At 42.5% G+C, this 26753-nt stretch overlaps 2 protein-coding genes across 2 annotated transcripts; one reads left to right on the top strand and one right to left on the bottom strand.

Annotated features, from left to right (window-relative positions):
- Positions 1 to 870: 870 nt before the first annotated feature.
- LOC111749560 (zinc finger protein 436-like) lies at positions 871 to 13647 on the bottom strand. The gene is given in 5 exon segments (XM_064293178.1): positions 871 to 1979; positions 9362 to 9691; positions 10046 to 10271; positions 11164 to 11278; positions 13577 to 13647. Coding segments are annotated over 5 exon segments (1851 nt in total).
- Positions 13128 to 23836, top strand: LOC100658468 (zinc finger protein 501-like). The gene is made up of 5 exons (XM_023543474.2): positions 13128 to 13826; positions 16763 to 16889; positions 16989 to 16991; positions 22089 to 23329; positions 23484 to 23836. Exons 1-5 carry the CDS (start codon positions 13773 to 13775, stop codon positions 23583 to 23585), a joined length of 1527 nt encoding a protein of 508 aa, XP_023399242.1. The 5' UTR covers positions 13128 to 13772; the 3' UTR covers positions 23586 to 23836.
- The last annotated feature ends 2917 nt before the right edge of the window (positions 23837 to 26753 follow it).

Here is a 26753-nt window from a genome sequence, read left to right as displayed (position 1 = left end):
AGTAAGCCTTCCCCTGGAGCTGATGCCCTGAATTTGGACTTTCAGCTTACTTTACTGTGAGGAAATAAACTTCTGTGTTAAAGCCACCAACCTGTGGAATTTATTAATAGCATTAGGTGACTAAGACAACTACTGACAGGTGATAAGCTGATAAAAAAGCGAGGAAGTGCTCCTGCCCTTTTGGTGCTAGTGGGAAGTTCAAACCACATACAGGTACTCTTACCCAGCCCTACCTCCTAGCTACCATGGAAACATAAGCCAGTCTCTTATCCCTGATCTCTCCAGCCATTTCATAGCAGCCTATAAAGCCTGCCCAGCTCTTGTTATGTAATAAGCATTCTCATACCCCTTTAGTATGTGGCATCACCATTCTTAACATCCAAAGCAAACTGTGGATGGAGGTCCATCCTGTCTCTGTGGAGTGGTCACAAGTGCAAATTAAAAGTTTTGGAGGAGTGAACATATGAAGGTCCTAGTTTACCCCACGTTGACTACGCTCATTCTTATGGTAAATTAATATATACTCATCTCTTCAAATGATTCCAGTGAGGACTCTAAGCAGGGGGATAAATATTATTCCTTATGAAGGAGAGGGAGACCGTCATTTCTCCTCCATTACTTCTGTCACATTAGAAATTGACAGCACCTAATGACAACAAATTTTTTTTTTTAATGACAACAAAAAGGTTTTTAATTTTTAATAAGGACCAGAAGCTTAGTTCCCTGTAGTATGACATCTGACATGTATTCCATTGTGAAAACCGACTAAATGATTTATGACATCATTACATTTGAAGACTTCCTCTCCAGTATTTATTCTCTCATGCATCTAATGCTGTGAACATTTGATTAAAAAAAAAAAAATCACATTCATTTGTAACGTTTCTCTCCAGTATGAATTTTGTTATGATGCCCAAGGCTTGAGTTTTGGATAAAAGCATTGACACATGTATTTGATTTATATCGTTCATTTTCAGCATGTATTTTCCGGTGTCTAGTAAGATTTGCAAAACGTGTAAAGGTTTTGCTACATTCATTACATTTGTAAGGTTTTTCTCCAGTATGGCTTCTCTTATGATTAGTAAGGCTTGAAAGCACGGTAAAGGATTTGCCACACTCATTACATTTGTAAGGTCTCTCTCCACTGGGGCTTCTCTTATGATTAGAAAGGCTTGAGTGCGTGGTGAAGGATTTGCCACACTCGTTACATTTGTAAGTTTTCTCTTTACTATGAGTTATCTGATGATCCCCGAGGTTTGGACTTTGGATGAAAGCATTCAGAGATATATTAGATTTACGAAGCTCCTTTTTAGTATGTATTTTCCGATGTCTAATAAGGTTTGAAAAATGGGTAAAGGCTTTGCCACATTCAATACATTTGTGAGGTTCCTCTCCAGTATGAATTCTCCTATGATTAGTAAGGTGTGAATACACAGAAAAGGCTCTGTCACACTCATTGCATTTGTAAGGTTTCTCTCCAGTGTGAATTCTTTGGTGAATCCTGAGGTCAGACTGTTGCCTAAAAGCCTTGCCACATTCACTGCATTTGTATGGTTTCTCACCAGTGTGAATTTTCTCATGATCCCAGAGGTATGAACAACAGATAAAAGCCCTACCACATTCATTACATTTATAAAGATTCTCTTCATTATGGAGTCTCTGATGTTGAGTAAGGCATGAATGCACAGTAAAGGGTTTGTCACATTCACTACATTTGTAAGGTTTCTCTCCAGTACGAATTCTCTGATGACCCAGAACTTGTGAATGTCTGATAAAAGCCTTACCACACTCGTTACATTTAGAAGGTCTTTCTCCAATATGAATTCTCTGGTGAATCCTAAGGTTTGAATTTTAAATAAAGGCCTTGCCACATACCTCACACTTATATGGTTTCTCTCCAGTATGGATTCTCTTATGTTTAATGAAGTTTGAGAAGTAATTAAAGGCTTTGCCACACTCATTGCATTTGTGAGCTCTTTCTGATGTTTACTGAGGGTTGAGCTTTGGTTGAAAGTCTTCCCATCTTCATTACATTCATAAAGTTTTCCCGTAATATGTGTTTTCTGGTGTCGTGTAAGCAATGAGGGATCCTTAAACACCTTCCCACATTTATTACATATGTTGAAATTGACACCAGGAGGAATTCTTTGATGTGATGAAGCTGGGCAACCATTGTTGATAGACTTCTCAACTTGATTGCATCCATAAATTTTCTTTTCAGTTGGAAATCTCTGCAGTTCAGCCAGATCTGACTGAAAGCTTAATCTTATTTTCAAAACATTTCATATTCTTGTTTTCTCCATATCTTGTTATTTTTGAGTTTTAATAAATCCCTCACAAATGGATTCTCATGTTTATAATACTGACACACACTTTTTCTTACAGAAACACTCTGCTTTAGTAGAAAATTATTCCAGGATATGTCATGCTGTTGGTCTTCTCTACCAGTGGGACTGTTGTTATGCAAGGTAGTTACTCCTCTGTTATTTCTTTCGTTATATCCCCAATGACTCTCAAATTCATGCATATTTTCCAGGGCTTCTCTGAGGTCAAAATTCTCTAGACTATGACTTGCATATCCTTCCAACACTGCTGTTTGGAATAATTCTCCTTTAATAATGCTCTCATCTGGTGATAATTCCTGGAGCATACATTTAGAAGAGATATCTGTAAGATACAGAGAACCATAGGCTTACTATTAACTATAGTTGGAAAATGAGTACCTGATATTGAGAAAAGTATTATTACATCAGAAGTAATACCTATCATGAACAGTTATGAAACCTATCAGTCATGGTGCTCAAATGTTTAGGAATGCAAAAAGGCAATAGGATTCCTCAGTAAAGAAAGGCTGATTACATGTAATTCAAATTGCTTACAAGGAAGCCTAGTTTCAAATACTCTATGACTAAATCACTCACACAATAAAAGGTTAAGTCCTGAAGGAAGGGGTCTTTTACTACCACTTCAAAGCACAAGTCAATTATCAGTTTCTCTCTTCTTCCAATGCCAAGATTTTAACTACTGTTACGGACTGAACGGTGTCCCCCCAAAATTCGTGTTGTATAATCACATTTGGGAATGGGCTTTCTTAGTTATGTTAATGAGGCAGTATTAGATTAAGGCATATCTTGAGCCAATCTCTTTTGAGATGTAAAAGAGCAGATTAAACAAGGAAGTACAGAAGAGATGGGGGAAAATAAGATACCATGCCACATGAAGACCACCAACATACCAATGAGCAAGGATCTTCCCCAGAGCCAACAGAGACAGAAAGCCTTCTCCTAGAGCTGGTGCCCTGAATTTGGACTTCTACCTCCTAAAATGTGAGAAAATAAATTTGTTTGTTGAAGCCACAGACTTTGATATTTCTGTTACAGTAGGACTAGAATTCAGACAACTACCCTACCAAAATCACATTTCCATAAAGTTGCAGGCATAATTTTTCAGATGAAAAGCATAGGCCCATAGATTATGTACAGAATGCTAATTAGCAAGGAAAGTAAATTCTACAGCCAGGGTTTGAACCATCCTGAAGCAATAGACACCACTGCCTACTCAGGTGGTGCAGATGCCAACAGGTCACAGTAAATCCTTGGTCACAGGAAGAAATACTTCAAAGGAGATACAAGACTTGAGCTGTATCAATCCAAACCCACTGCTGTTGAGTTGATTATAACTCATAGCAGCCCCATGTGACAGAGTGGAACTGCCCCGTAGGGTTTTTTAGGCTCTAGTCTTTACAGAAGCAGATTGCCAGGTCTTTTCTCCAGCTGACTGCTGGGTGTGTTTGAACCACCAACCTTTTGGTTAGCAGCAAGCACTTAACCATTGTGCCACAGGGCTCCTTATGTCACTAATAGTATTAATCAGTGATTTCTTCTTGGATGTGTCATCGTTCCCTACGCATGTTGAATTAGGTGAGGTCACAGGAACCGTATCATAGCGTGCTGTAAGACACAATAAACACTTTGCCTTTATCTGTGTTTGAGCTGGGACACTACTAAAGTTGAATGTTACATGTCTGAAGAACTGAGTGATAAGCAGAAGAAAAATTTCCTTTGAGAGCTTACAAGAAATAAACTTTTGCTTTCCTGCAGATCTTTTCCATTTGGAGAGTTTCCCAAAGATTATTTAATGGATCTGTTTCCTCTCTGCCCATGTGTGTTTTAGCCTGTGTTTATACCTTTGATACATTCCTACCCATATGGGTTTTTTTTTCCCCCTCTCCACAGCCCAGGGCTCTTCCCTTTGTCTCCAAAATGGAGATTATTCAGGTCAGAAAGAGAGATTCTTGATTATAAGAAAAAAGAAATGTGATGTGCGGTGACTTTTCCAGGTAGAATCCAAACCCTCCGTTCAGCTGAGAAAACAGGACATTACAGATGAGTCTAGAAAACTAGTTCACAGATTTGTCCATGGACTGCATCCTTCTAAATGCCTGTGTACATACCTAGCTCTCTTCCAAGACCTACTGAATCAAAAGCACAGGGGTAAAACCAGGAAATCAGACATTTTAAATGTTTGCTGTAAGTTTTGTGATACTCAAGCTTTGGAACTACCACTGATGATGTAGTGTGAAGAGGGCAGATCATCTGAATAAAGAGAAAGGTCAAAGTCCAGATGATTCATTACAAAGCTTTTCATTTCTGAATGAACTTCAGTCTCTCTATTAAGAACAGCGATTTGAAACTCCAGCTAGCAAGGCAGGGGCTGCCAAGAGACTCTCAAAGGAAGATGCAAAGATACTCAAGGGCAGATCCCGACTTCTGGAGGGAAGTTATGCTCACTCAGGGAGATCAGGTTCCCGTAGTTTTCCAGTATCACGTCCCCGTACAAAGCCTTCTGAGCAGGGACCAGGGATTCCTAATCCTCCTGAGAGAATTCTATGGCCACATCCTTGAATGTCAACAGTCCCTGTAATGAAAAAGACATCTAATCAAGTGAATATAGAGAGTTCTAATTTTCATGCAAAATGAGAAGACAGAGGCATACGGATCAACTCGCCAGATGTAAGCATTCTGACAGAGCCACGTAAGATAATTCTGAGCAAGTTATGTGTCTCTGATTTTGTTTTATTATACTTTTCCAAGAGAGGGTGTGAAGCCCACTAATCATTGTGGACTTCACATATTTATTGACAATAAAACAAATATACAAAAAAACACTCAACACTGTGTCACCTGTATAGACCTGTTAGATGTTAGTTCTGTACTACAAGTGACAATGAGTTTCTCAAATGAGCTAGAGCAAGAATGGTGTCTTCAGGGATGACAAAGTCCACCACGGCTTTAAAGAAATGTCAGAATCAAAAAATGGTGCTGATGCTAATAACAGAAACGACTAACATTTTTTGAGCAGTAAGGTTCTAAACTTTAAATGCTTTGTATATATTAAATCATGTGACATAATAGCTCAATAGAGAAACACCTGTTTCCACTGTACACAGGAGACGACAGTGTCATAGACACTGTAAGACACTCAAACAGCTAATAAGTCACAGAACTAGAACTTGAACCCAGGTGGTCAAGTTTCAGAACTGAACCTTAAAAAACCAGTTAAATAACAGACGCAACATTAAAAATAGGTTGCAGATTATTTTCAAACTGAGAAAACTTAAAATAAGTTCAAGCCCAACAACATGGAACTGGATAAAATGTCATTATGTATGCACAGACACATGCATGTAATTTGTCACTATTCTTACTACTCCTATCCGTTACTTACTTCTACTACCGCATTGGCATTATAGTGTAGACAAAAATTAAGACCATGGAAAATAATATATTTTCAACAGTTAAAAAAATATAAAACGAATTTATGAAATGCTGATATACATTTCATAAAATTCACGGGCTTGTAAATATTTGCACACCCACATACATACACATTTAACACATTTAAGTTAAATGAAATATGCCTAGTTATCTCTGAATGATGTATTTTTGCAATAAGTTTTCATTATCTTTTATTTTTGCTCATGTGCATTTCAGCATTTCTGGTATAATGAAAATGTCTAAATTATACTATTTAGTCTGGTCATCACTATACTATATTGAGTTAGTTAAAAAAAACTACACAAAAAAGAAAAAAATATCAAAAACTTTAACTCTAATCTCCATGAAATACATATATGTAAAAATATAAACACAATTTTACCCATTTAAATAGCTAGCCATTCACAAAAGACAAGCTGAATTTATTCCACTAATAAAACAGTGATTCAAGATTAGAAAATTTATTAATTGTATGCATTAATTTAACAGATTAAAATACAAAAAAGATTTAAGGAGTAACTCTTTGAAGAAATTATTGGATAATAAAGTCATTCTGAATAGGAAATATGGAAGACAAAACTGCCATTCAGCAAGAAAACTAAGACAAACATCATTATCAGCAGAAAACACTGGAAGCATTTCCACTAACGGAAAGGCTGAGACAAGGGGACTGGCCCGGGCTCAAGCCATTCACCACTGCACAGGATGCCTGAGCCTAATGAGGATGTAAGAGACCAAGCTAGCTCTTTGTTTACTAGCATGAAAACAACTCCAAGACATAGTGTAAATTTTCAAAAGGTGACAAATAAAATATTGCAGCAAAACATTCCGTGCACAAATTTTTCTAAAACTACGTAACAATGCTTAAATGCATTTTACCAAGATCCGCACTGACTCCTGACATAGAACTACAACTGTGGTTGCAGATGGAGGTGGGAGTGGGTGAGTGACGGTGAACGACAAGATGGGAAGGGGATGTTTTATTTCTTAGGCCCTACTATGTGGGGTGTGGCCACAAATCAAATATATCCATCATGTGACGTTTAAAATAAAATATTTAACAGTGGTAAAACCAGAATTTGGCTCCTTCCTCTCTGATGACAAAGAAAATTCTGCTCCTATGCTTTGGCTGGAAACCATGGTATTGTAGTGATTAAGAACTCCGTTTACTAACCAAAATGTCAGCAGTTTGAATCCACCAGGCACTCCTTGGAAACTCTATGCGGCAGTTCTATTCTGTCCTATATGGTTGCTGTCAGTCGAATCGATTCAACGGCAATGCATTTGGTTTGATTTTGGTTTTATGCCTGAAACAAACCGACACAGTCTCAATAGGACGGATGTGCTGTGAGTGATTTAAAGACACTCCTACATTTAGACATCTAGGTTCATTTCATATTTAAAAACCAACTACTTTATAGAATAAGGTATCCTCTTCCACTGACAATCTGTTTCTGAACTGCTCATCCCATTCCAGATCATTAATATTTTGGAGCCAGAAACACACTGATTTACTTGTTTAGCTTTGAATGCATTATAAAATCAGGCAGAACAGGTTCCCCTTATCAGTCTCCCTTTCCAGAATTTTCCAGCATCTGTGCACAGTAACACATCCTTTCCACATGCAGCTTCTTCCATGATTGTCCACAAAGAACTGACAGGGCATCCAGATGTAGCCCCTAAACTTTCCCTGTTGTGCACTCACTGCCCCCACGGGGCCCACTCCTTGTCTCCCACCCTGGCCTGGTGTGAAGCCCTTCCCATGATGCCCTCCAAATAGAGCCTCTTTACAAGTTCCATGTCCCTCGGTGACTGTGAGATGGAATCTGCATAGAGGTAAGAGGGTGAGTGCAAGCCAATGTGTCAGGCAGAATACGTCAGAGTCAGAGGAGACAAATTCTTAGGACAGCATTTCAGGAAGGATAGGGACAGAGCCACCAACCAAGAATATGACAGTTACCTGGGAAACAGCCATTCTGGATGCCTCTTTTTTCCCCTCTTCCTCCAGGCTTCATTCTCAGGCAACATAAGTCTTGAGAAGTCAATGGTGAGTATGGAAAATACGCTGGTAAAAGCTTACAGTCAGCACATCCCCTCCCTGTGCCACAACCATACCCACAGGGAGGAACTCGCCATGGGGAAAGATGGTCCCTGCTGTCCACTGTCCCAGGAAGGGCTCAGGGACAATAACCTCCTACATGGAGACCAACAGGTGAGTTTATTACCCTCCGCTCCTGCTGAAGCACACATTCCCCTGTAGCAGGGGTATCAGGGCCTGACTGACCCTCCCCTTCAGATCCCAGACCCGGCCCTGACATCATACTCCATGCAGAGCAGAGCCCCCTTGCTATTTCTGTTACAGCAGCACTAGGAGACTAAAAGAGTCAGTAATTTCTTATCCCATTTCTTCCTCCCACCCACCTATCCCAGGAAAAGGGCAGAAGGTGACCCAAAACTGACAAGTCACTGCCCTCCGGCTGAATAGGGGTTGTGATGGAAGTTATCTTCTGAGACTACCAACCATAAAATGCACAAGCCTTATAGATAGGGGGTTTTGCAATTCTCATTCCCATCTGTATATTTCAAAGAAATTTTCAGTTGATTAGAATATAAACTCATAAATCAATATATCACAGCTTAACCATCCATATCCCATCAACTGCCCACTCCTCTGGGTCTAAGTCCTCCTCTTTCTGCATGTCTATGTGTCTTTCTCTCACTCTGTATGTCTTTTAGATTTCTTTTTTTTCCTCTACTCCTGTTCCTTTCCCCCTCAGTTTCTTTCCCTCTTGTTCTACACTACCTCCTCTCCTGCTGTTTCTCCCCTTCTCTCTACTTTTCCTAGGCCTGTTCAGCTCCACTCCTGCCCGTTTCACCTCTCTGTGCTCTTTCCCCCAGTCTTTCATTGATGCCATCGCTATATATTTATGCTCCTCTCTGCCCCCACTTCTGTTCCCCCCCACTCTCACTCTTTGGCACCCCCAGCTTGCTGAGTTCCCTCCCTCATTTCTTTCTCTGATCTCCATCATCCCTTGCACCCCTTTCTGTCCCTGCATCAATTTGCTCTGTCTGCCATGACTCCAACTCTTTCATCCTCTCCCCCAACTGTTTGAAGTGCTTCCCATCCCCCTGTCGCCCCCACTCCTACCTGCCGACTAAAGGCCCCCTCCGTATATTGTTCCCCCTCACTCTCTGACGATCTCCCTTTTCTCTACATTGATATATTTTCTTTTCTCTTTGCAACTTTCCCGGCTTATTATCTTTCAAACTGTTTTTGCAAATCCCCTCCCACCCTCTACTGTACCATCTGTTTATGGCTCTCCCTCAGTCTTCTTTTCTCTCAGTATTTCACTTTCTCTGGCAGTTGTTCTCTCTCTTCCTCTGGGGGATCCCACACATGCACAGGGATGGAATGTGATGCCCGCTGATGAGGAAGAGCACAACTTCCAGGGGGTGGGACTGGATCCCCTTTCCAACACGTGAGTCAGGGAGGAAGCAGTGACCGCGAAAGGGAGGCAGGACCCAGCCGCAAGAAGACACGAGAACTAGGTCTCAGGAGAGGTGGGGTCTCAGAGTCCCAAGACCGGGGAGAAGACGCAGCCTGTCGACAGACAGGCCCGGATGCACCCTCGCAACATGGGGATAAGGGATGTCGCAGAAGGGAGGGCAGCAGGAGTCGGTCTGAGGAGGACGCAAGGTGTTGGTGCCTGGGGTCTCAGGAGAGGTGGGGACTGGAGAGTCCCATAAGTTGAGGACGCGGTGGCTTGGGCTGGCATCGAGGGAAGAGACGGGGGGGGGGGGCAAGAACGCTGCGAATCCACCTCCTGGTGAGGGCTTAATCCGCGCAGGGCGAGCGGTGGTCGGAGAGGTCTGTGAAGCGGCGAAACGACGAGGCAGGCAGCGTCTGCACTGCCCTGGATTAGAAACGCCAGGGAGGGGTCTCGCTTGTGGCCGACTTTACACCTCAATGGAGGGGAATCTCCTGCCGGCGGCGAAGCGACCAGGGCTCGGAACGTCTCACGGCCGCGCCGTGATCTCCGGGGGTGGGAAGGGCAGGGGCGGGTACTTTCAGATCAGGAGCAGCCCCTGGCCCCAGGTGTGGAGGACCGGGACCGCCAAGAGAAAGTTTTAAAATAGAAAGACGACAACCTACCTACGTAGGACCTTCGCCCCGCGCAATCCGCGACCGCGTGCTCAGTAAACTGCGCAGGCGCCCGGCGGAAAGAGACGAGGCAGCGTTGGGCGGGGCCTGGACGAGGCCAACCGACAGTGGAGCGCGTGTAGCTTGGCTAGGCCTCCGTAGGAACCGCAGTAAGGTGGTAAGGGAATGGTAAAGGGGCGGGGCCTGAGTGGGGCGCGCGAATGGCCAATGCAGGGGGAGGAGACTGGCCATTCATGGGCAGGGAACGTCAGGAGGTGGGGCGGGGCTGGTGAAGGGGCGGGCCCTGGGCGGGGGCCGAGTTTCCGGCGCCCCGCCTCTCGGCGTTTCCTCGTCTGTATGTCAAGACAGCGATTTTCTGCTTGTGCATTCTTTTGAACCTCTGTGGTGTCCTATGCAGCTCGACTGTCTCCTTCCGATTTTAAGTTAGTGTTTCAAACAATTTAAGATAAAAGATTAGAGTGGTGAAGGTCACATGTTGGAAGCTCAGATGTTTTCCTCTTAAAGTGAAATCGTTCAAGTCAAAGCCCGTTTTGCCAGCGGGAGCAGACGTGGGTCCAGCGAGTGAGTGGGCGCGAGAAACTGGGGGCTGGAACCTTGGTGAGGGGTGTCGCTGTGGGGTGGGGGTGGGATCAGGGAATGTCTCAGCTCGAGTAGTTAGAATTTATTTAATGAAGCAAGAGTGGAGGTTGTCTGCGTAAGGGAAAGAGAGCAGTCCTGGTCCTGTCCCAGGCCCGCCCCTCGCCTACCCAGGCCCCACTCCTCCTTCTCTCAAGCCCCACCCCTCGCCCTCCCAAGCCCCACCTTCGACCGCCCAGGCTCCACCCCTCGCCCCGCTAAGTCCTACCCCTCGTCCGCCAGGGCCCTCGGCGCACACCCAGAAGCGAATCGAAGGAAGCGAGGGGCGTACTCGGTGAGTGACTTTCCGTTGTTTTTGGCTCAGCTGTGAGCCTCGCGTTCCCTCAGGCCCCGGTCCTGTATACTGGGGGTCTCATGGCCGCTCCGGTCGTTAAAGCCCCTATATCCACGTGTCTCAAGGTGAATCCCCGTGTCTACCGGAGACGTTCCCAAGTCCAGTTGTTTAGCTCGCGCGTCCCTGGGCCTCATCCTGGTCAAAATCGCGATGAGGCCGGTCCCTGGCCATTCTGCCTTCGGGCCTTGTAGGCACGGCCTGCTGGGTCGTTTTCCTGCTTAAAACCCTTCACTGATCCTCGCATCTCTCCCAACCTCGCCAGGAGATGGGTCCAACTCCTTTGCGCCCCCGCCACAGTTTCGCCCTGTTGTCGGGTAGAGACTCCATATTCTGCTTGGCACAAATCCTTTCAGCCAGTAAAAGAGAGACCTAGGGGGGGAGCGTAGAAAGGCGCCTTTATTGCATTTGAAAAGGAAAGGAGCAGTTGGGGCTACCGCCACCAAGGCTGCTCCGCGAAGTCTGCGGGAAAGTTTACTTTTAAGGCATTTACAAGTTGGAAGTTTTCAGAGTTACATCAGCAACTTTCTTAATCATACTGGGCAAGCGCAGTGGACTTTATAATTTCCTGGGCCTCATGTTCAGAAAATGGCGGCTAAACTCCAGGCAGAGGCGGGGGAGGTTACTACGCATGCGGTACTGAATGAGGTAGAAGGTTCTCTTGAATATCAACGTGGCCCCTAAACTTTTCGCCAGTTTCCTCTAGTTTTAGGGCAGCAGTTAAGGAAAGGGGAACTGGGATTTTAAGGTGAAGTTATGGGGAATGCCAAACAAAGGAACCAGGATATTAAACTAATGCTACTGGGCGTGCCAAGAAAAATTTCTTGAGGCAGTGGAATTTTCCGCATCCTGGGGACTTCATCTTAGCTCCATCAACCACTCCCTGCCATGGGGTTCTCCAGCACCCCACCTTCATCAACAGGTCCTCTCAAGTTGCCCTGTTCTTCCCCTCCCCACTCTCCCACAATCCTCCCCTTTAGGGTGACCACCTTGGGGAAGGCCCTAAAACCCTTCACCCACATCCCATCCTGGACTGGGGAAGGTGACTTGCACATATTTGTAGTCATTCCCTGTTTCTTCTGCACAAATTTTCCACTGGCTGTGCTTGTCCTGGTGCATCTACATTGCTAATGCCCTACTGGAAAGTGTTCTTTCTGGGCAGTTGTTGCCTTAGGGTCAGCCCTGGACCCTGGTGACCTTATGTATAGTAACGGACTATAACATTTCCCGGTCCTGTGGCATCTTCATGATCCTTGGGATACTAAACCCAAAAACCAAACCCCTTCCCGGTGAGTCAGTTCCGACTCATAGCGACCCTGTAGGACTGAGTAGAACTGCCCCATAGGGTTGCCAAGGCTGTAATCGTTACAGAAGCTGAGCTGCTGGTGGGTTTGAACTGCTGACCTTATGCCCTTAGCAGCCTAGTGCTTAACTACTGCACCACCAGGCCTTCTTCCTTGGCATGCAAAACAAAAAAACCCAAACCCCTTGCCATCCAGTCTATTCTGACTCAAAGCAACCCTATATGGCAGAGTAGAACTGCCTCATAGGGTTTCCAAGGCTGTAACCTGTACAGAAGCAGATTGTCACATTTTCCTCCTGCAGAGTGGCTAGTGGGTTTGAAACGCCAACATTTCTGTTAGCAGCCAAGTGGTTAACCACTGCACCACCAGGGCGTCTTCATTTGGTATACAGGACATCTGTATGTCAAGCAAAGGAACCAGGATTCTAATGTAATGGTATGGGGCATGCCAAGCAAGCTTGGATCAGAGGGGGCTGGGAGGGATGTGGGGCAGAGACAGAAACACCGAAAGAGGAGAAAGACTGAGGGAAAAAAGAAGCATAAGGGAGAAGTAACTCTCTGGTCTCTCAGATACATCCAGCAGACACCCTTCTTTCCTCCCATCTTTGTTCTGATACCACCTTCTCAGTTGAGCCTTCTCTGACCCCCATTTAACATTCCAGCCACACCATCACCCCCACCTCTGGTCCATAATGCCTGCTCTGCATGTTTCTCTTTGGTCCTGCCCCTTCCACTGTCCTGATCCAGGTGACAGTATGGTCCCAGGGGAGAGCAGAGCCACAGGTGGGAGATGTGCTGGGCCTGGCTCCTCTGAGCAGCCTCAGGCCTGGCTGCACGCTGGCTTTCTGAGGCATTTTATAACTGCATCCGTATTCTCCCTCTCTCCCCAAGAGATAAGGAGCCTTGATGGTACAGTGGTTAAGCACTCAGCTATTCAACCCCACCTGCTTCTTCAAGGGAGAAAGATGTGGCAGTCTGGTTTCAAAGAGGTTACCATATGGGGCAGCTCTTCTCTGTCCTATAGGGTCTCTGTGTGTCTGAATCGACTTGATGGTAACTAGTTTTTTTTTTTTTTAGGTTTTCCCAAGAGGTTTCTCTGAAATAGTCAAGTGGGGCCTGGCTTCCAGAGTGGTTAAAATACTTGTGGTATTTCTAATCTCCAGCCAGCATTTAGCACCAAGACTCTGGGTCATCCATTTCTGAGGATGAGACCAGACCACTTCTAGGCGGAGCTTAGGGGGCTCTGGTCTGTATGAGGTGTGGTGTCAGGGTTGGTCTGTGACCTGGAAGGGAGGGTCTGTGCAGCCTAGATCCCCCTGCTGCAGTGGAGAGTGGGCTTCACCAGGAGTGGTGGGCTGTAAACTCACCTGTTGTTCTCTGTGTAGGAGATGATCATCTCTGAGTCCCTCGTGGGACAGTGGGCGGCAGGGAGCGTCATTCCCCAAGTGAGGTCCTCTGTGTGTATGTGGTTGTGGCACAGGAGGGGGCTGTGTTCATTCTAAGCATTTACCAGCATGTTTTCCCCACTCAGGATTAACTTCTTAAGAGTGATCTTGCCTGAGAATGAAGCTGAGAGGAAGAAGAAAAAAGGAGGCGTCCAGAATGGCTCTTTCCCGGGTAACAGTCATATTCCCAGTTGGTGGCTCTGTCCTCTCCTTCCTGAAATGCTGTTGTGACAATTTGCTCATCTCGTCTGACCCTGATGTGTTCTCCCTGACACATTCTCTAGCCCTCGCCCAGTCCCCTCTCACCTCCACACAGATGCCACCTCATGGTGACCCAGTGACATAGGACTTGTGAAGAGACTGCATTTGGGGAGTGTGGTGGGAAGGGCTTCACATCAGGCCTGGGTGGGAGACAGGAAGTGAGCCCCACAGGGGCAGTGAGGGTGAGCAGCAGGGAGGGTTTGGGGCCACATCTGGATGCTCTGTCAGCTAGATGTGGGACAACATTAAAGCAGCTGCACACTTCTGTGCCACGTGAATATATGGAACCGCTGAGTACTCTAGAAAGGAGACCAATCTGCCTGGTTTTATAAGACGTTTGAAACTAAGTAAGCGAATTGTTGTGTTTCTAGCTCCACAGTATTAACGGTTTGAAGTGAAATAGTTTAGAAAGAGACATTTGGGATTTATTGGTTTTAAAATATGGAGCCCACCTAATTGTGTAACAGTAAAAGCAACCCAAACCAAAGCTGTTGCTGTTGAGTCAATTCCGAGTCATCGGGACCCTGTTGGACAGAGTTGAACCGCCCTATAGGATTTCCAAGGCTGTAATTTTTTTTTTTTTAATTTTTACAAAAGCAGGCTACCACATCTTTCTCGCACCATACACAGAAATTCATACAGGTGTTACAAAAACACAAGTTTCTAGAATGTGCCTATGAGTATCATTCATAATAGTTCCAAACTAAAAACCACCCATATGCCTATTGAGGAAACCCTGGTGGTGTAGTGGTTAAGTGCTTTTTTTTTTTTTTTAGGTTATGCCTATTGAGTGAAATGATGAAATTTTTTGTTATTCACACAGTGGAATCCTATATAGTGATGGTAATATATGATCTACAAGAATATGCAGATACAGATAAGTCGACAAAATATAGAATGAAATAATGCAAATACAAAAAGAGTCAATCTTGGTAGTCAGAAGCAGATTGTCTGGCCTGTCTCTGAGGCCCCTCTGGGTGGGTTTGAACCACCAGCCTTTCAGCTAGTAGTTCAGCACTTGACCGTTTGCAACATCAGGGGACTGCTGAGTCAGTGCAGTACAACTCCCTTGATTTAACCCCACCATTGACATCCAGTTGGTTTCTGACTCATAGCGACCCTGTAGGATAGAGTCAAACTGCCCCATAGGGTTTCCAAGGCTGAAATCTTTACAGAAGCAGACTGCCACATCTTTCTTCTGCGGAGCAGCTGGTGGGTTCGAACTGCGGACATTTTAGTTAGCAGTCGAGCCCTTAACCACTGTGCCACCAGGGCTCCTGTGTCTAACAGTAGGAGGCTCTCTAAATCCCTCACAGTACGTCCATGCCACAGAGATCACGATGCTCACTTGGGGACTGTCCTGCAGCAAGTGTTTTAGGTAAAAATGGTTATAATTCAGCCAAGATGTAGGGGCAGAATTCTCTTTGTCATCAGAGAGGCTGGAGCCAAATTCTGGCTGTGATAGTTGTTACATATTATATTTCTTTTATTTTAAATATCACATGGTGGATGTACAGTAAAAACCTGCGAAAGCTAGAAGCTGTGGGAGGCAAACTTGTTAGAGAGGAAAAACTCAAATATTTTCTGTTAATAGACAGCAATAGAATAGTGGTAAGACTGCACCGTGTCAAAGGTGGAAAACTTTCGAGACCTGGAAACACAAAGCAGTCCCATCGAGTTCTGGTTCTCACAGGTTTCACTGTATTTGTTTTGTGGGAAAACTCCAAACAGTGCACTGTAGAGACTGAGAAATAAAATGTCCTTTTGGCAGTCACATCCTCCACTGTCACTCACTGTGTCCCTCCAGAAGCACTGTGGTCAGTTCTAAGGCAAAAGTTACTGCAAGTCTTGCTAAAATACATTATTAATGATTTAACAAAATAAATTCTTCAATGAATATTTTCCTGTGATGTTTTATTCTTCAGCTTTTTTGAAGGTTTACATCCTATGTGTCTTGGATTTGTTTTCATGTTAGTAAAATGGGGCAGGAGGCCTGGTGGTACAGTGGTTAAAGTGCTCAGCTGCCAATCAGAAGGTCGGCGGTTCGAACCCACCAGCTGCTCCATGAGGGAAAGATGTGGCAGTCTGATTTTGTGAAGATTACAGCCTAGGAAACCTTACGGGGCAGTTCCACTCTGTCTTATAGGGTCATTATGAATCGGAATCAACTGGACAGCACACACACAACAAGAATAACAAGAATCTCTCTCCAGGGATTGTTTGCTGCAGTTAGGCAGGTGTTTAATTGAAATCGTGTGTATAGAAAAGTGTTTAGATGTGGCAATCTTAAATCCATTCTCTTTTTTTATTGTGGTAATATTCACACAGGGAGCCTTGGTGGTGCAATGTTTAAGTGCTTGGCTGCTAACCAAAAGGTTAATGGTTCAAACCCTCCCAGTGGCCCCGAGGGAGAAAGACCTGACATTCTGCTCCCATAAAGATTAAACCAAAAACACTGAACCCATTGCCGAGTGGATTCCGACTGATAGCAATCTCCTAGGACACAGTAGAATGCCCCATTGGGTTTCTAAGGCTACAAATCTTTACAGAAACAGACTGTCCCATCATTCTCCTGCAGAGCAGCTGGTGCATTCGAACCACCAAACTTTTGAGTTAGCAGCTGAGCGCTTCACCCCTTGAGCCACTGGGTCTTCTTTTCCCATGAAGATCGCAGCACAGAAAACCCTATGGTGCAGTTCTAGTCCATCACATGGGGTCACTATGAGACGGGATCGACTCGACATGACAGATGTCTGAGGGGTCCTCCTCAGAATAACGGACGCTCCTCTCACTGTTTGTGGAAAGGACTCCCCATTGCCCCTCAGTAAAGTGTGTTTTTCATTGCAGGGACTGTTGACGTTCAGGGATGTGGCCATAGAATTCTCTCAGGAGGAGTGGGAATGTCTGAACCCAGCTCAGAGGACCTTGTACAGAGATGTGATGTTGGAGAACTACAGGAACCTGGTCTTCCTGGGTGAGCACAACTTCACTCCGTGAATTATTATGTTTGCATCGCATGGACTCTTGGGATTTCCTGCTGTGCTTAACTGAGTTTCCGATCCCTGTTCTTAAGGCAGTGATTGAAGCTGTTGATTCAGAAAGGCGCAGCTTCGTAATGTGGCACGTGGACTTTGACCTTCCCATTTCTTCAGATGTCCTCTACGTTACATGCTAGATGAGTGGTGGTTCTAGAACGTGAATACACACAAAACCTCATGAGAAACTTCTAAATATCCTATTCCGTGGTGTTTCCCTATGCTTCTTATTCAGCTGGTTTTGGAAGAGAATTAGATATCTGTGTATGTAAAATATTCCCTAAGTAATTGGAAGGAGGCTGTCAGTAGATGGATTTGTGAAATATTTTTCTAGGCCCATCTATAATGTTCTCTCTTACTATCTGAATGAAAAACCACAGCTGTTGCTGTTGACTTGATTCTGACTCATAACAATCCTATAGGGGTTAGGATTTACAGCACATATCTGTGGGGGATTCAATTTGATCCGTAATACCCCTTGTCTCTCCTATGGCGAAGAAGATTGTGTTAAAAAATTCAAATATGATTTCAAATAGAAGAGTCAACAAAAGAATATTATTTTTATAAAAATAAAACAAAAACAAATAATAACAAAACATGACACAACCACAAAAAGTTTAACATGCCAAAATTGGTAATTTTTATTTAAAAAATGATGTAATCATTTAGTTCATATGTAATTTTTCTTAAACTAATGTAATCCCAATCTCGAGAAGCTTAGACCTAGGCAAAAACCCCCTCTTAACTTTTTATTTCTATATAAACTCTTTTCCCCCCACCCACTGGTCTTCATTCTCCACCCATGGTCACCCTCCATTGTTACACAGTTGGTGAGTTTCATTACATCTGCATGTGGATGTACAGAATGAATTCATCCATCTTCTTCCTGATGGCCATATCCAGAGTTTTGCTTTTGGGTTGCACAAATAACATTGTTGCATTTGTCTCCAGGAATATATATGTAGGACTCCCTCCAGTATCTGTCTATAAATGGAACCAGTGGGATATGCAATTTGAAGTATTTCAGAGCTGATACTGGCTTAGACATGAGTCTGCTTTCTTCCCATTACATCACACTCCCTCCCTATTTAATCTCTTCCATTTTTACCCATAATATTGTTCCCGCAGAATGCGTCAGTATTATGCCACTTGCTAGAGGGCATCGGTGGTTCAGTGGGAGGGTTCTTGCCTTTCATGCAGGAGACCTGGGATTAGATTCCTGGCTGCTGTACCTCACGCACAGCCAACACTGGTATGCCAGCCGAGGCTTGCATGTTGCTGTGATGCTGACCAGATTGAATGGAGCTTTCAGACTACTGTAAAATAGTGTCAGTAGTCGTAGCCTCAGAACCTGCCTAAGTTTACAAGGGGGATTGATGAGAATTACCATCAACCCAAAGCTATTTCCCATGAGGTGGAGGTATGTCTGACCAACCTTGTTACCAATTCTGACACCAGTCATCCGTCCCACAACACTCTCTGCTTCTCTTCTGGTTTTGATAATTTGTTGCAGTGGCCACACAAAACTTAAAGGATGATATTTACGATTAAATGGTTTATTAAGGAGGTAACGGTACAGCTTGGGATCTGGATCAGAAAGCATGTAGGCAAAGTGTCCCTTCTTCAGTGCAGGACATCTCTCTCAGCTCCTCTTGGCCATGCAGATTCCGCTCAGACCCCAGAGGAGAGGCCTCGTCTTGGCCAACTCAAGACAGGTTTCTCTTGGCCCAGCTGCCTGTAACTATGACTGCCACAGGACCTCTTTTGGGCCTGTCATCACTGGCTCTGGGCCTGTTGCTGTCTTCATTGTTATTGCCCTTGACCAGCATTACAGCCCTTGACTCGTGTTATAACTTTTTTAGGTTTCTTGCTGCCTCTCTGTGCTTCTCTCCTTTCTTCCTTTTGCTTCTTGCTGTCTGAAAAACGTACGTGGAGTTGGCTGCATACATACACAAACTCTGTGTCAATTTCAAGCCATGGCCCTCCAGCCAGGGCCACAAACTGACCATCCCATCCCATCTTGGTAGGCAACAGATACTTCATTTGCATAGTATATTGACCAATTCCTGCAAGGTGCATAGCAATCACAGGGCAGGGTACACAGCCCAGGATCAGACAAAATGTATCAAATCGCAAACTGTTTACAGATACCCTAGGAAATGCCAATCTCCTGGCCAAAAGTATCAAACTCTTTGGGGTAGAAAAGCACAGAGGGAAAACCTCGTGCGGTTTTTTCAAAGAACTAAGGTAAAAGGCCACATAAAAGAACTCCTTTCACCACAGTGCTTAATGATTTGTGATACCAGGGCTCTTTCATTTTTTTTTTCCCCTTTCAAGAAAAGATTTGTATTTTTATTCTTTTTTTTGTTACTGAACTGTAGATCAAGGTTTAGAGAACAAACTAGTTTGGCATCAAACAGTTAATACACACATTGTTGTATTATATTGGTCAACAACCCCACGACATGTCAGTACTTTACCTTCTCAACCCTGGGTTACCTTTCAACAGCTTTCCTGCTCCCTTCTACTTGCCAGTCCTGGCACCGGGGCTGGTGCACCCCCTTATTCTCATTTTGTTTTATGGGCCTGACTAATCTTTGGCTGAAGGGTGAACTTAAGGAGTGGCCTCATTACTGAGTTGAAATGGTGTCTGGGGGCCATACTCTCAGGGTTTCTCCAGTCTCTGTCAGGCCAGCAAGTCTGGTCTTTCTTTTTGAGTTAGAATTTTGTTCTACATTTTTCTCCAGCTGTGTCTGGGAACTTCTATTGTGATCCCTGTCAGAGCAGTCACCAGGGCTCCTTTTTCTGTGAATTAGGGATGGATATATAAATCCTTTGGGTCCATTATAATAATTCACCTCGGGGATATTTAAACAAATAAATGCCACTAGATGGCTAGGAATATGGCATGGCATGTAGTTAGGACTTAGTAGTTTCCTTCATTTAATAAGATATGTCAACTTTCTGTCATATTTATTAATAGATTGTCCTTTGCTTATATGCCGAATATTTTCATTTTGTAATTTCTTGCATATCAATGTGTCTCTTATGTTAGATAACAAAGTTTCAAAACACATAATCTGTATTACTTATATTTTGTGGCCAGAGAACTTAATAATTCAAGGGCACTCCATAGTTGGGAATGAGCCCAGGTGGTGCAGTGATTAAGCACTCAGCAGCTAACTGAAAGGTCAGTGGTTGGAATCTCCCAGCTATTCTGTGAGATAAAGATGTGGTGATCTACTCCCACAAAGATTACAGCCTCAGAAGCCTATGGGGCAGTTCCACTCTGTCCTATAGTGTTGCTATGTGTTGGAAAGGAATTGATTCCATGGCAATGGGGTGCCCCTCCACCACAGTTAGGGAGCTGTGCTAGTTGCTGATGTGATAGAAGTGTAGACAGGAAATCATAATTGTGATTTTCAAACTGCCTTCTGCAGTTCTTAATCTTCACAATATTTTGTATTTATCTAGACCTAATATTTCAGCCACCAGTGATACCAACACATTTTCCAATTTTTCTGTTGTGTGCTCCTTCTGGAATATGTCTTTTCGTTTGTTCTTAAGGGAAAATTACTTTACCTGCTGGATTTATACCAGGTTACTGCTTTATGAATTTTGATTATGATTTACAGCTTTGGTTTCTCAGTGTCTGTTCTGGATTAAACTGCTATACACCAATTGTTAATGTTGCAAAATGCTTATTTTATATAGATATAATGGCTTCATAACAATTATTTGGAAGAAGGAGTTCATGGATGGTGTAAACAGTTAAACACTTGATTACTAGCTGAAAGATTGACAGTTTGAACCATCCAGGGGCACCTTGGCAGACAGGCCTGGTAATCTGTGTCTGAAAGGTCACAGCCTTGAAAATCCCGTGGAGCCATCATGAGCTGGAATTGACTCAACAGCCACTAACAAGAACGACATTCAGAAGAATATTTTGTTAATCTAGTGTTTTATTAAATTCATCCTGATTTTTACCTGTGCATTTTTATTTTATAGTTCTGAATTGCTAATTACCATTTATTTATCTTATTCATTAGGTAAATGTGTTGCAGATTATTTGCTATTATAGTATAGAGTTTAGTGCTTTACCACTTATTTGTGTAAAATAATTATGCATCACTATACATTAGTATAATATTTGACTTCGAAGATGAGACAGCCGTATATCTATGCCATCTGTATGCTTTTTGATAGCAGTGGAAAAAAGAAATACTGCTTTCAGAATGTACGTGAGTTTATTTTTTTTATATAGTGTGAGTGGCTCGATAATGGGTGTTTGAAATTAGGCTTCCCCGAAAATGATTTGAATTAAATGTTATCACCTTTTCTTTATTGCGAAATCCTATTCTCTTTATTTTTCTAAACCCCTGAAGACTGTGGTTGAGACGATTCATAACTCCATTCGTTATAGATACTACTTTTGGTATAATGTTACCATTTCAATATAAAATATCCATTTTCCAGCAGTAGTTAATAGGGAGCCCATGGTTCTTTATATTTTTCAGGTGTCTCTGCTATACGTGTGATCAAGGAATTACCACCAATAGAGGATGTGAATAAAGAATTCTTCCAAATGGTGATGATGAAAGGACATGAAAGCTACGGCATCGATGATTTTGACTCCAGAGAAGTGTGGGAAAATAAGCATGAGTTTGTAAGTCTGTGGGGATATGATGAGAAAAATTATGAAGGAGTAACTACAACCCAGAACAAAAATATCACTAGTAGGGAAGACCAACAACCTAACAAATCCTGGAAAAATTTTCCTCTAAAGCTGAGTGTTTCTGCAAGAAAAAACATGTATCAGTATATCAACAATGAGAAGCCATTTATGAGGAATTTATTAAAAGTAAAAAATAACATCGGTTATGGAGATAACAAGCATATGAAATGTTTGGCAAATAGACTTGGATTAAGCTTTCCATCACACTTGGCTGAACCACAGGGATTTCAAGTTGAGGAGAAAATGTATCAATGGAATGAAGCTGAGAAGTCTGTCAACAGTGGTTCCTCAGTTTTACCACTTCAGGGAATCCCTCCTAATGTCACCAACATTTGTAATAAATATGGAAACATTTTTATGTATCCTTCATTACCTACACAACACCAGAGAACACAACTTAGAGAAAAACCTTACAGATGTAATGAGTGTGGAAAAGTCTTTAGCAAATCCTCAAACCTCACTAATCATCAGAGAATTCATTCTAGAGAGAGGCCTTACAAGTGTAATAAGTATGGCAAAACCTTTAAGCAATGCTCAAATCTCACTAGACATCAGAATATACATCCTGGAGAGAAACCACACAACTGTAATATATGTAACAAGGCATTTGCCCAGAGTTTAAGTCCTGTGGAACATCAAAAAATTGATACTGGAGAAAAACCTTACAAATGTGCTAAATGTGGTAAGGCTTTTACCAAACATTGTTACCTCCAGGACCATGAGAGAATTCATACTGGAGAGAAACCTTACAAATGCAATGTATGTGGCAAAGCCTTTACTGAGCATTCAAACCTTAGTAAACATAAGAGAATCCATACTGGAGAGAAACCCTACAAATGTGATGAATGTGGTAAAGCTTTTACCCGATTTGCAAACCTTACTAGACATCAGAATGTACATCCTGGAGAGAAGCCACACAAATGTAATATATGTGACAAATCATTTACCCAGAGTTCAGGTCTTGTGGAACATCAAAGAATTCATACTGGCGAAAGACCTTACAGATGTGCTGAATGTGGTAAGGCTTTTTTCGAACATTATCACCTCAAGCGCCATGAGAGAATTCATACTGGAGAGAAACCTTATAAATGCAATGAATGTGGCAGAGCCTTTATCAAGAATTCAGACCTTACTCAACATAAGAAAATCCATACTGGAGAGAAACCCTACAAATGTGCTAACTGTGGTAAGGCTTTTATCAAACGTTGTTATCTCCAGGACCATGAGAGAACTCATACTGGAGAGAAACCTTACAAATGCAATGAATGTGGCAAAGCCTTTACTGAGTGTTCAAACCTTACTAAACATAAGAAAATCCACACTGGAGAGAAACCCTATAAATGTAATGAATGTGGTAAAGCTTTTACTCAATTGGGAAACCTTACCAAACATCAGCATATACATTCTGGAGAGAAACCGTACAAGTGCAATGTATGTGACAAGGCATTTATTCAGAATGCAAGTCTTGTGGAACATCAAAGAATTCATACTGGTGAAAGACCTTACAGATGTGCCAAATGTGGTAAGGCATTTATGAGACGTTGTCTCCTTCGGTGCCATGAGAGAATTCATACTGGAGAGAAGCCTTACAAATGCAATGAATGTGAATGTGCCTTTACCAAGAATTCAGACCTTACTCAACATAAGAAAATCCATACTAGGGAGAAATCCTAAAAATATGCTAAATGTGGTAAGGCTTTTACCAAACGTTCTCATCTCTGGGACAATGAGAGAATTCATACTTTACAAATGTAATGAATGTGGCAAAGGCTTTACTGAGCTTTCAAACCTTATTAAACGTAAAATCCATACTGGGGAGAAACCCTACAAATGTAATGAATGTGGCAAAGTTTTTGCCCAATTTTCAAACCTTACTAGACATCAGAGAATACATAACTGAAAAGAAATACCATAAACCTAATATGTTTGGGAGTGCTTTTATTCAGAGCTCGAGCTTTGGGGATCATTAGAGAATTCATACTGGAGAGAAACATATAATGAATGCTGCTAATCGATTAAGTGTGTTAAAACCTTATTTGATACCAGAAAATCCACAATGGAGAGAAACCATATAAAACTAGTATTTGTGGCAAAGTATTTAACCAGGGCTTAAACCTCGCTAGACATCAGAATATGTATGTTTTGAGAGAAAGCCCCGAAAGAAAATGTGTCAAGGCTTTTATCTAAACTTCAAAACTTACTGTGCATCACAGAGTTCACATTCAAGGGAAAGTTAACAAATGTAATGAATATGATGATATTTGATCAGGTATTCACATCTTTGTGATCATGACAGAATTCGTATGAGTCAGAAATGTGTTGAATGGGGCAAGGCCTTTAAATAAGGCAGTGACCTCAGAGTTCATTGAAGAATTCATATTGGAAAGACACCGTAACAAGTGTAATGAATGTGGTAAATTGTCTACTAGTTCTTACAATGGACTGAACATTTGAGAATTCATTCTTATCCTTTTCAAAGGTTAACCCCATGTTAAATTTCACAGATTATTAAAAACCCATTAAACACTCGTATGTTAGTGGATCCAAGGGCATCTGTGGAAAGGTCTAATTAACTTTATAAAATGTTTTCAGTTGTCTTTGAAAAAGCTACATTACTTTTGATGACTTTCAACCTAAAGTTTGAAATCTGTTGATGTTGTGGCTTTATCACAAGCTTTTTATGTGTCACCATGATGGTATTAGGGAAGGGAGTGGTAGGATTAAAGGGCCTACTTCATTAAGTAGTTCATTTATATATGTGTAACCTGGTGTTGGTGAATAATATTGAATACACTATGAACTGCCAAAAGAATGAATAAATCTATCTTGGAAGAAGTACAGACAGAATGCTCCTTAGAAGCAAGGATGGTAAGACTTCATTTCACATACTTTGGACGTGTTATCAGAAGGAATTGGTCCCTAGAGAAGGACATCATGCTTGGTAGAGGGTTAGCGCAAAAGAGGAAGACCGTCAATGAGATGTATTGACACAGTGGCTGCAACAATGGACTGAAGCGTACGAATGATCATTGGGATGGTGCAGGACCGGGCACTGTGTTTCATTCTGTTGTATTTAGGGTTGCTGTGAGTCAAAATTGACTCGATGGCACGTAACAACAACCTGGAAAAAAACAAAGATGCTTAATTTTAAGACAGAATATTGTTTAAATTTTTGAGCATGGGGAATGATGGAGAAAAAACACAAGGTATGACCTAAATCATCATTTCTACAGCCAGGGCTCACTTCTACAGATTGTTGGTGTGATAGAGGGCCACTGATGATTATTCGGAAGGATTGCTCTACCAGCTGACCAGGAAACAAAAAGAGCAGGCCAGGACATTAAAGTGTAACGTTTTCATGGAAGCAGAATCATAGGTCACCGGAGACTGCATATGCGATAGAAATAATCAAGGGGAAATGATGGTCCCCCTCTCCTTTGAAAGGAAATAGCTGTTTTGTATCACAGATTAATGAGTCTCATTTTGGGAACTGAAAGAGCAATCATCAGAGGACAGATAATAAATCAGCATATGGGTGTGTAGGATTTACATTTAACCATTGAAATTGCATTTTGGTACCATTAGAATATCATCGTTCTCTTAATAAAATGTAATCAGTTTTTCATAAACCTGGATGAATTATGTTCCTTCTATAACCCATGCATATCCCATCTCACTGGGGAAGTTCATAACAAGTAGTAATAATACACTGTTTGGCTTTCAGGATCGAATGGCATCTATAACATTTTTTCCATGTTGATATCGAACAGGATACCATTTTAGGGAGCCTAATTTTTTTTTGTTTGTTTCTAGTAGATTTATTTGTAATAGCCAAAAAGTGGAAACAAGTCAAATGTGAACTGGCGAACAAAGTGTGATATCTCCATAAAATGGAATACTACTTACTAATAAAAAGGGCGTGAATTACTGCTGCACACAAACACAAACAAAAAAAAACCCACTGCTGTTGGGTCGATTCTGACTCATAGCGACCTGTAGCACAGAGCAGAACTGCTGCATAGGGCTTCCAAGGAGCTACTGGTGGATTGGAACCGCCAACCCCCTGGTCAGCGGAACGCCCAACTAGTATGCCACCAGGGCTCCAATGCACACGGATGAATTTGCATGTAATTATGCTGAAACAAGACAAGTGTACATACTGTCTCATTCCGTGTACACATAAATCTAGAAAATACAGACTATATTGACAAAACAGCAGTGGTTGCTTGGTGTGAAGGAGTGTCCCGAGGGATTATTAAAAAAAACACGACACCTTTCGGGGGTAGCAGATATGTTCATTACCTTGACTGGTTTCATTGGTATATACATATGTGAAGCTTTACCAAACGACACTTAAAAAGTCATTTGCCTTTTTTACTAATTCTCTTAGAGCACACGGTGCTGTTTTCCAGAGATTAGTGACATATGTCATCATCACTCTTAAAGCTAATGGAATGCGTGCTCATATTCTTTTAAAATTTTGTTTTATTTTCCAATATGGCAAATATAAACAGTGGTGTGCCAGCAGAGCAGGGTTGCCTCAGCACAAAAGGGTTGACTGTGCATCTGTTCCTATCCTTGTTTGGAGATGCATGTCCATAACTTGAACTTGGCCATACTGAATGTAATTATACCATGGAAACTGGCAAATGCTTCTACAAATCAGGATATTTTCTCGGACAGCTGGCTGTGAAACATTTACCAGTCCACCATTAGCTATAACCTGCATAAACAAAAGCTCACTGAAGTCCTTGTAACAGCACAAAAGGATCCTTAAACTAAAAAGTTTTAAGAACTGCTCAAGTAGAGGATTGATAATAAGGCTAAGAACATGCCTTTTTCTATGGAGCTAGAAAATGTTACTAGAGAGAAAAGCAAAAAGAAAAAGATTTTGTCAGACAGTGCTATCCAGAAAACCTTTTTCAGGGATTGATGCTTTAGTTGCCATCCCCAAATGCCACTACTGGCATTCTCCCATGGGCTCATTGTTGACAGTCTTTCCCTCAAGACCAGGTGGCTTGGGGTTGAATAATCAGCTCCTTCAATCTACCCAGCCGGAAGGGCTGCT

The sequence above is a fragment of the Loxodonta africana genome, chromosome 11 (assembly GCF_030014295.1).
Source record: "Loxodonta africana isolate mLoxAfr1 chromosome 11, mLoxAfr1.hap2, whole genome shotgun sequence".
NCBI lineage: Eukaryota > Metazoa > Chordata > Mammalia > Proboscidea > Elephantidae > Loxodonta > Loxodonta africana.
The sequence above is the reverse complement of the archived record's forward strand: the minus strand, read 5'-3'. Positions and strand labels throughout refer to the sequence as shown.